At 40.7% G+C, this 11,704-nt stretch overlaps 1 protein-coding gene across 4 annotated transcripts in view; it reads right to left on the reverse strand.

The window, feature by feature from the left end:
* Positions 1-11,704, reverse strand: part of pak1 (p21 protein (Cdc42/Rac)-activated kinase 1) — a 68,115-nt gene that overhangs the window by 25,642 nt on the left and 30,769 nt on the right. For all 4 annotated transcript variants that reach the window (XM_044355244.1, XM_044355240.1, XM_044355242.1 and 1 more), the window contains exons 3-6: positions 4,459-4,678; positions 2,532-2,626; positions 815-962; positions 675-712 (exon numbers count right to left, since the gene is read on the reverse strand). In XM_044355244.1, coding sequence (XP_044211179.1) covers positions 675-712; positions 815-962; positions 2,532-2,626; positions 4,459-4,651 — 474 coding nt within the window. In that variant the 5' untranslated portion in view covers positions 4,652-4,678. The remainder of the gene's footprint in view (positions 1-674; positions 713-814; positions 963-2,531; positions 2,627-4,458; positions 4,679-11,704) is intronic.

Genomic DNA, 11,704 nt, shown 5'->3' on the forward strand with positions numbered 1-11,704 from the left:
GTTTTCAGTCTCCGGAGAGTAGTTCTGTGTAACGCTGAAGCCACTGAGCATGTGTGGGAAAGTGGTTCAGTTTCATATCATAACCTCTGGACTTTGTACTACATTATAACACAACAAGCTATCGAAGCTGTAAACGGAGCTGTGTTCCTGCACATGCTCAGTAGTGTCTGCATTACACAGAACTACTCTCCAGAGACTGAAAACATGATGCTGTTATTAGTCTTTGGAGCTGTTTCTAAACAAACTAACGTGATAAAACTCTTCATGATGAAGGAACATGTCACCCAGTGCAGCGATGTGACTCACTGACGTGTTTTTAATTGTTTTTTTGGACAATAACGGAGGAATAAGATATATCATTGTTAGTAGATCAGTTTATTGTTGGTTTGGATCCAAACATTTGTTAACAAGAAGAAAAATATAGAAAATCACCAGCCATGTCCTTTAAGGAGGTCTGTCCTTATCTTCTGCTTTAAATGTACAGAAAACTTTATTGACTGGTTCCACTGACATCTGATCCCTCCCAGTGTGGCTGAAAGTTGCACTGATGGTACAACTGAATTATGCGACGGAGCCTCACGCTGCGTAAATGAAGTTTTCTCAGCCCATGTGAGGCTGAACGAGCGACACAAACAGAATAATCTGTAACAGTATGTTGACAGAATCAGTCTTACCGCTGTGGTGGAGGAGCTGTAGGCATCTGCACTTTTATCTGCATCAAGAAAAAAAAGAGAAATTATAAGAAAGAAGGATAATAAGTAAGAGTGTGTGTGTGTGTGTGTGTGTGTGTGTGTGTGTGTGTGTGTGTGTTTACCTGTGAAGCTCATGTATTTCTGGCTGTTGGCCGTCTCTTTTGAGTCGTAGAACTTTAAAACGTCGAGGACCGCCTGAGGATTCTTCTTCTGCTCTAACTTGGTGATGTTCGATGTCTGCAGGAGACGAGCCCACTGCTCCGGCATGCCCTATACACACACACACACACACACACACACACACACACACACACACACACACACACACACACACACACACACACACACACACACACACACACACGTTTAGTACACATTTCTTTTATTCAGTCACTAATCACAATAACGCTCTGTTATTTTTACCCTTGGGTGTCGACGTGCTCGCTGTCTTACAAGGTTAATCTATTCACATGTTGTGTGTTCTTAGCCGGCTTGCTAACGTTAGCTACATGTACGCCTACGTTCAGGAGTCACCTGACGCTGGTGGTTTAGTTCAGAGTTGGAGGGGGGTGTGAACGGTGCAGCTGAGGTCACAGTCACTTGATGCTACGCTAACGCTAGCTGCAGGACAGTCAGTCAGTAAGTCCTTACAAACTGTTTCCTGTCTGCTTGTTAAACCACAAACGTCTCATTTTCTATTTCTACATGTGTTAAACACAAAAGTGACGTGTGTGTGTGTGTGTGTGTGTGTGTGTGTGTGTGTGTGTGGAGAGCTCTGAGTTGTTTAAAGGAAACTTTGACAGAGCTAACGGCTGACTAACGAAAGTAAAGTGACGAATAATGTGAAATCAGTAATTAATTACAATTTTTCAGGTAAAATGTTCAACACTGTTCATGTTTAATGGTTTCATGATGAACAACAAGTTTCAGATGATTCAACAAGATATTGCACACACACGCACGCACACACACACACACACACACACACACACAAACTTCCTAAAGAATCCTAACAAGCCAGTCTTGTCATATTTGTATTTCAGGCTCATAACTGGGTCACATCTCCTTGTTTTCCATCTCTCTCTCTCTCTCTCTCTCTCTCTCTCTCTCTCTCTCTACTCGTCTTTCTGGGTCAGTCCATCACACACACACACTCCTTCACTTCCTGCTCGATTCCCTCCGTGCATTCACTCTCCTCAGGTCTCATCATTCCTCAGAGTTCACACATAATTTCATCCGTCTAGAGACTCTTCTTCTTCTTCTTCTTCTTCTTCACACACACGCGACTCTGCTGTCGTTTCCTCACTCGATCCGTTGTGACAATGTATGTACATATATAGACGTGTGTATGTGTGTGAGGAGCGGGAACAATGTCCCAGATTGCGGGAAAGCAGCAGATCAGCGCGCACACACACACACACACACACACACACACACACACACACACACGGTTTAACTCCCAGCTAAAAGAGCTTGGTCAGGCGGATCAAGTGAGTCAGCTAAACAAGGCATCTTTGTCTAATGTGATTATTTAAAAAAGCTCATTTGCCAAATATGTGTGTGTGTGTGTGTGTGTGTGTGTGTGTGTGTGTGTGTGTGTGTGTGTGTAACAAGCAGACAGACACACATTTATACTCATGCAACAATGAACATGAGTCCTTTGGTAAGCAATTAAAATGTGATGTAAACACACCAGACACACAAAAATTCACACCACAGGGAGGCGCGCACACACACACACACACACACACACACACACACACACACACACACTGCGGTTCTTTTCACTATATTTAGGAGTGTGACTACACACACACACACACACACACACACACTTACAGTAAACTCCCCGGTAACAGCATCAAAGCCGACATGGATGGTGTGTTCAAAATCAGACGGCAAAGAAATCTCTGGGCGCTCCTTCTTCTTATAGGCTGAAAAAAAACAAAAAAAAAAACAGGAATATTTATGTAAAATGAATAAAGATTCAGTAATAAATATGATGTGGTGTTTATTATACTGACTGTACTCCAGTATATTCTAGTTTTCCCACATCAGGGATGCAGGATTATCAAATAATCCATATTTATTCTATGGAGCATGAAAACAAAATGATTTTGATAATGCTAGTTATACAAGATCAATAATTAAAGCGACTGTAGAGGAAGAACAGAGAGATCCAAGTACATTAAAAGGTTTTTAATCCAGAGAGAGCTGGAAAAGAGGAAGAAACAGAGGAACGAACACACGGAGGAGAAATCAGGAAATGGAAGTGAGAGAGATGATAAACTGGAGAGAAGAAGAATAGAGTGTGAGAAAGAGGACAAAGGAAACACCATATGTTGGAAATAATGTAAAATGATCCTCTGGGAAATCTGAACTCCACTGAGAGTCACAGACAGCGGAGCCCACCAACTTCCTGCTAAGCATCATGGGTAATCTGTCTCTCTCTCAGTGGAAGCATAAATTCAACAAGACCAGAGATGATGACTTCTTCTTCTTCTTCTTTGCACTGTACGCATGAAGCAGTGTATTTGTTGTCCAGTTCTATTTATTGTTTGTTTATTTTAAGGAAGGGCCACAATAATAAAAATATATTTGAGTGCTACTGAAAGGCTGCCAACTGATGTCAAAAAACATGAATGTTAAAGGACAGATATGCAATTTTTAAAGTAAAGTCTGTCTTTTAAAGTCAACAGTAGGTTTGTAGTCTGCTGGACGATTAGTTGGTCGATATGCTCTCGCCTGACTGAATTCTCATTGGTCGAATAATCTCTGTGTTACTTTCATAAGGAGAAAAGTGCTACATCAACAGCTTTCTAGGATTAATCCATTATTTCCTGCGGCGGGAGGGACAGACTAACAAATTACTTGTGAAAACAACGGGGGTGTATTCAAAACACCCCCGTTTTTTGTATTTTTTAATACAAAAAATAACGTTAAATATCGGTAGCGTAGCTCTGTTTAGGAATAGCGTAGTGCTTAGTATGTTTGCGTAGCGAGCAGGAAAGAGCAGCAGAGAAGTGTCGGTGGATGCGAGCGGAGCAGAGGAAAAGGTTAGTAGTAAGTTGTCAGTCTGGCAGTAAATATACAGCACAGACTACAGTGTGTCAGTTAATAAATGCTAAAAAGTCACGTCTGTTGTTTCCCCAAAATGCTGGAGAAGTGAAGGAGGTTAGCTCCAAAGTTAGCAACAATAGGCTAGCATAACCTGAAGATGCTAAACGGAGAAATGTGAGTTCACTGTGTTTTGTTCACTGAATTTTTGAATTTTTATCCTACCTCTGGTTGCAAATCCATGAGTTATTATAGCGTTTCCTATAGCGATTGTATTGATTATATTGTTTTTATTGTATTTGTAAGAAAAGTGCTATAAATACATATTAAGTCTGATTGATTGATTGATTAAAAAATTGTGAATCCGTCCTTTAAGAGGCTTCAGTGACAGGAACTTGTTATATGTATTATTATTATTATTATTATTATTATTATTATTATTATTATTATTATTATTAGACATTATGAGTGTGTGAAACCAGCAGCACTGACACAATGAGAGATAAAAAAACCACATTAAATACATCAGGCAGCTGTTATATTATAATCTATAATTACAATATTTATGTTTCTATTCAGGAAGTTTCACTGAGCAGACACGTTCTTCTTCTGCTGCACATTTACAGTCTTTATTATGCGACTGCTGAGCCGCTGAGCAGATGCATCCTCTCTACGGTGGCCTGTTTAGGACATCTCTCTGCACACTCACTCTTATCGCCTCCTCCGGTCAGGATGAATCGGATCGAGCGGTCTTTCTTCTTCTTGTCCTCCGGGTTCGGTGGGAGGGGCTTGGATCCGTGGTTGAGGGGGGCGGGGTCCTTGTTGCAGGAGCCAATCATGGTGCTGGTGTTCCTCATGGGCGGAGCTGGGGGCTTGTCCTCGACCTCCCCATTATCAGACATCTTCAGCTAGGCTGCAGCCGGCCGCTCCTGCACGAAAAAACAAACACACCAATCAGAGAGGAGGCAGCGAGAAAATCAGCCAATCACAGGCGAGTATTTACAAGATACAGCAGTTAAAATAATAATTAACTGATAAATATCAGATATGTGTCTGTCAGTGTATCTCAATATGGAAATTACAGCTGCTGGTAACAATTATTAATGATTTCTGCAACGATTAGTCGATTAATAGATCGACAGAAAATGAATCACCAACTATTTTGATCATCGATCAATCGTTCCAGCTTCTTAAATATGAACATTTTGTGGTTTCTTTAGTCCTCTATGATGGTAAACTGAGGATCTTTGTGTTGTGGACTGTTGGTCGGGACAAAACAAGACATTTGAGGTTGAACTTTGGGAAACAGACTGATTTTTTTACATTTTATAGATCAATCAGTGTTACAAGCAGCCATCATGGCCACAGGAAGTGAAGTGCTGCTGGTCTTCCTGCCTCCAGGTGGCTGCAGGAACATTCTGTGTTGCAAGATTTTATGTTTTTCTGTTGCGTGCGAGCTGCTTCGGCCAAAACAGACCTGTGATCTGACCCTTAAAATGGACCGAGTGGAAAGAAAAGAGCCCTCAGGGTGTATCTACTATTGACTACTGACTCCTAAAACACAACAATAACACTGAAACTCATGTCTCAGGCTACAACTACTGTCACTTCTAGTGCAATAAAAAGTTTTACTATTTAAGGATTAGAGAAGCTGCTTCCAGTAATTGGAGACATTTCCATGTTTGCAGCAGATATCAGGAGACTCTGCAGTGCAGCAGCTGTAATTATGATCAGACAGAAGAAACAGAGTTTAGACTTTTAGCTTAGTTCCAGATTTCTTCTCTTGTGTGAAATGAAATCATGTTCCTGCAGCTGTGATTCAGACTGACATACCTGAGCTTTGTTAGCACGGTGTTTTTAGCCTCTTTGATTTATTAATTGTCCTGCTTCACTAGAGTGATGTTTGGATATCCAGTGATGCTCTACATGCAGTTTTATTCTCATCATTTAACCATTTTACCAAAATATTAGCACAAAATTGGTTGAACAGTGATGGCTGGAAACACAAATACAACAAAAACAATGTTATTTTATTATCATCAGTTTCATCTGCAGTGTGAATATAAAGAAAACAACATGAATAGATTTAGATTTAGTTTCTTTTTTAATCACTAACTTAAAGTCTAAACTGTATGAGGCAGAAAGAAAGAAGAAGGAGTTTCCATTTGCTCACTGAGCGGTCTGTTTGATCTACAAACAGTTTGCTGACTAAATCAGGGTGTGTGTGTGTGTGTGTGTGTGTGTGTGTGTGTGTGTGTGTGTGTGTGTGTGTGTGTGTGTTTGTCTCAAGTAAGTACAACCTGGAGTGTGCACACACAGCTGAGGAGAGGCAAAGTGGGACATTTTAATGACTGGTTTTACCACAACACCCTCACACACACACACACACACACACACACAAATACAAATACACACACACACACACACGAACACACACACACACACACACACACACACACACAAATACAAATACAAATACACACACACACACACACACACGAACACGAACACACACACACACACACAAATACAAATACACACACACACACACACACACACACACACACGAACACACACACACACACAAATACAAATACAAATACACACACACACACACACACACGAACACACACACACACACACACACACACACAAATACACACACACACACACACGAACACACACACACACACACACACACACACAAATACACACACACACACACACACACACACACACACACACACACACACACACACACACACACACACACACACAGAGGTTCTGACAGTATGACGACCCTGCAGGTGTTCAGCAGCTACATAAAAAGACAGAAATGTTTATATTGAAGTAATTAACTAATTAACTAATTAACTAACTAACTAATTAACTAGTACAAAATCTAAGCTTTTCAAATACATCGGTACACGTTCGAGCCCGAATTCGATCCGAAATATGAGAGCGGAACAACGCTAACATCCTTAGCAACGACCATAGCAACCAAGACTAACAATGGACGGCCGTTTGTGGGCATGTGCGAACAATCTGATGTCATCACGAGGAGGAAGTAGAGGTAACTCTGCAAACACGTTTTAGAGTTTTAACCACGTTTAACATCATAACAGTATAAATATAACAGAAGATTAAAGGGGCATTCCGGATATTTAGCGTTGCATTTCCACAAACTTATTAAAGATATTCTCACTTCTTGTCTCTAGTGTGGAGCCTACACTTCCCATAATGCAACTTGTTAGTATCATTAGACTTCCCAAGGTCGGATAACATCCTGAAGGTTAGTTTCTAAGGCAGACTTGAATATCTGCGCCCCTTTAAGAGTTAATAAAGATGTGAGAAAGTGTTGTTAATCAAGAACCACACAGACACTTGTATCCTCTGAGGAGTTCAATCAGCCACATTAAAACTAAAACACTCACTGAGTCACAAAAATAAAAGCATCCGCTGTAATAAACTTCCACTCAGCTGAGTTGTGATGCTTCTTCTCCCCCTCAGGTGGTTGAAAGTCTGAATAAATTAAGAACAGTAAGAGATGTGTTGCTGCATTCAGGGTCCAGAGAGGAGAGGATGCTTTCAAGCTGAAGTTAGAAGTTCTGCACTGTGCAAATAAATCACTATTTTACTGCTTCTTAGGGAGCCGTGAGACTTAAAATAGAATAAAAATTATAGCGGGGAGCAAAGAGAAACATCTTGTTGCTGCACAGAAGCAGGAACTCATAGATTCAGCCTCATAAATCACTTTAAAAACACACAGTTTTTACTTTAAAAGACCTAAAACTCTTGACTTCCCCTCTACGGACGGACGAGCTGCAGGATCTTACCTTAACACAGGAAGAGAAACATGTTTACAGCTTTAAATCGATCCGCAAAGAAACACAAAGATCCACATGAAGAGAAAACGCTGGTGAAAACCACTGAGACTTACACTGAGCGACTGAGAGCGAGAGGCAGCGTCAGCCTTTTAGACCCGGGGACTGTGATGTCACGACGTGATGTCACAAGGTGAGTCACATGAGGAAGTAGACGACAAACACACACACACACACACACACACACACACACACACACACACACACACACACACACAGATTCTAACAAGGCAACAAAAACTACTAAAACCAATCCCTGAATACACACACAAGAGTTTATTGTGTCTGCTGCTGGGTGTAAAAGACACACACACACACACACACGCACACACACACACCTACACACAAACACACACACTCTGTCACACAAACGTAAAAGGTGGAGTGTGTTAACAATCACTGTTTAGAGGGAAATGATGGATGGTCCCTTTGTTGTCTGTAGATCTAAAATACACACCACACACACACAAACATGTATTTATGTGCACACACACACACACGCACACACACACACACACACACACACAACCACACACACACACACACACACACATATTAAATTACTGGCACTGAATCACAGCCTGAAAATCAACTTTACACTATAAAATAACCTTTGTTAGTCAGTGATATGATGGTTTTTCCCTCACAGTTTCCCTGACGACGTGTCCTCCCGCCTCTGCTCATCCTCTGACCTCTGACCTCTGACCTCTGGATATATGAGCTGCACACAGTTTAAAGCCAAATATTCAGGTTTTTTTTAAAAAAAATCTGTCATGTGCTTGTGGTTCCTGCTTTTTCTCATCTCATCCTAACTGATGTTTTTTCTCTTCAACACACTTTATGGATCATTGTGAAAATGACGTGCACGTCAGGCAGCAATTAACTTCATATTTTATTGATTATTGAGTGTTTTGGTCACGTTTTCAAATAATAAAAAAAGAGCATAATGTGTCAAAACAAGACTGTATCTCGTTACATCCCATCAGAAATAAAACATCAGCTCTGTAAAACACAGCAGACACGTCCAATCAGGCTTCACTCCTGCCGTCGTCCGGCGAGGCGGCGAACTGACCGATCACGCTCATGATTACTGTTTACTGGATTACTTTGTAACTTCAAACGCCACATCGGTCTGTTTACCTCACGATCATGAGGACGGAAGATAAAAACGGTCGGCGGCTGTGATGACTTCCCCCAGAGTTAATCTGTAGCTCAAACTCCACTTCCTGGATTGTTTCATTGTCTCACTGGTGCCTTAAAAAAAAACACGCCGCCCGCCAACGCAGCCTCCTCGTGTTGTTTTAACACTTTTAACTACCACAGCTTGAGCCTGAAGTATCTTAAAGTCTCTACTTCTCTCTATAAATAGTCAATTATTTGTTTATTGTGTTAATTATGTGGTCTCAATCTCTACATTCAGGCCCTCTAATAAGTGCGCTGATGCTCATTTTGGAAATTAAAGCTCCGTTAATAAGATCGAAGACCTGCAGATAATCAGCTGGTTGAAGATATGAGTTATATGTTCTGTGTTGGTGGGCCGCCATAAGTCTTTCCAACATAATCATATAACTTTGTCTTTGAAGCTGCAGGTCTCAGGTCTCAGGTTCAGGTTCAGGTTCAGGTCTCAAACTGGTCTGCAGGATCAGGCAGGTTCAGGTCTCGGTTTTAAGACAATGCAGAAAAAGCCTCCTTTATGTTTGACAGACTGCAACCAGCAGATCAACAACACAAAGTCAGACTGTCTTTGTTTACTGTTGCAGCAAATGTCAGACACACATACACACACACACACACACAACCACACACACACACACACACACACACACACACACACACACTGTGTATTCTGTGTCTGAGTGATGAGAAAATATCCAAGTGTCAGAGACCTTCTGATATCTAGAATTACAACACACACACATACACACACACACACACACACACACACACACAGTCACACACACACACACACACACACACACACACACAGAGGATGATTACAGGGTGTGAGTCACAGATCGTCGCAGCTGTCATGGCCGACCGTCCGTTTCTCACTTTTCATCTAATCCGTTTCTGTCACTTTGCTTCTTCTTCTTCCTCCTCTTCGTCCCGTCAGTCAGTCAGTCAGTCAGTCATTCAGGAGTTTCTCCGTCTTCTCATCACTTCTTTCAACTTTTAAACCTTTAATCTTTCCTTTTCCATCTTTATAAACTTTTCTTCTGCTTTGCTGTCATCAGTTTTTCTTTACTATCCCGTCCATCGTTTCTCCGTCACGCCTCCTGTCCATCATAGTGAATCATGTTTGATCAGAAACATATTTACTCTTTGACAGTGAACAGCTGATAGAGTCACCACCATCAGCAGCAGTACAACACATGTTCTGTGTTCCTGCGATTATTGAAGCTTTTGTTGTGAGACAACAAAGGTGTGATTGTCTCTTTCCTTCATTCTCAGCGTATAGACATGATATCTGTGATGTTTCTAGAGGACCGCCTGCTTTTTTAACCAACTCAAAAAACAAACTAAGCAAAAAGAAAACACATGTAGCAGGTTATTAGATTCACTAACCTTCCTGCTGCTTTCATGCAATTCTGTCTCACAGTTCATGAAAAGAAGTTTGTTTAAATAATATTTTTAAAGATAAACTGACTGAAACTCTTCAGCACACTAACAGAGTTTAAACCCTCCAGCAGGTCTCGTCCAGTTCATCCAGATTTTAAGATTTTAGGCCAATCACAGCCCTCGCTGGAGTAAACTTGTGACAAATTGTGATGTCAGTTCTTCAGAATTAGTATGAAATTAACATCTGACACCTGTATAAAACTGTTGTGGCAAAAAACCCCAGCAAACACATCCAGCAAACAAACAAACAGCAACATTTCATTTGAAACTGTGTTTGTATTTACTAGGGATGTGCAGGGAGCTCAGTATCTGTATTTGTATTTGTTGAGGCAACAACATTATTTGTATTTGTATTCAAAGTGGAAAGAGGTTTAAAAATCCTGTTTTTGTTTTTATTACACTTTTAATTTCAGAAAATTAAAGTGTTCATGAAGTGTTCCTTTGGTAGCACTTCACATGTGTGTCAGTAGCTCAGCTTTATCTCTGGGGAACACCCCCAACTCTGGGACTGATGATGTCCAAATTAGGAAATGTGCGTCATGTAGCAGGTGGATGTGACTCCCCTCACTGAGACCTGCTGATAGACGTCACAGCGGAGCAGAGGAGAGAGACTGAGATAGTGATGTAACCGACCTGCACGCTGGTGTTTGACATGTTTTTTTTTCTTCCAGAAAACAAATAATTTTTAAAATATGTGTATGAAACAAATATTCGTAAAAACCCCACTATTTGTGCTTTGCCGAATAACGTATTTGTATTCGGGCACACCCCTAGTATTTACCAGACAACATTAAATCCAGTTTACTTCTCCTGCTTCTGTAGCTGCTGATGTTCCACTTCTTTCACCAGCTAGTCGCTAACTTTGCCTGCAGTTTGGTGTTTTATCAGAGTTTTTTTTTACTGAAAAGCTGAAGTTGAAGTGAACTGCAGTCCTCTGTGGTTTCATCAGTATGAGCATCATCTGTAACAGACTCATTTGACTCATTGATGATATAAAAATAGTGATTAGTGCAGCATTAAAATTGAGAATCACTAAGTTGATATTCTCTCCTGTCTTTAACAGAAACGTTCAACCTTTAACACACGAAGGAATCAGAGGAAGAAACAGGCAATCAATTACTATTAATATAAACTTTATCTGATAACTGAACCGAGGAAATCAATCCTCCATCATGATGAATAAATTAATTAACCTCTCACCTGTAACTCTCCCTCTCTCTCTCTGTAAACCATCCATCCTCTCTCGCTCGTTATCTTTCTCCATTTTACTTGTAAAAGCTAATAAACTGCATCAAACAGAGATAATGATTTTACAAATATACATCTAACACACACACACACACACACACACACACACACACACACACACACACACCTCAACTTAACCCTAAACTTAACCACTGACCTAAAAATCAGCTTTTTCTCCAACTGGGGACACGACTTTTATCCCCA

Source organism: Thunnus albacares, chromosome 6 (assembly GCF_914725855.1).
Source record: "Thunnus albacares chromosome 6, fThuAlb1.1, whole genome shotgun sequence".
Taxonomy (NCBI): Eukaryota; Metazoa; Chordata; class Actinopteri; order Scombriformes; family Scombridae; genus Thunnus; species Thunnus albacares.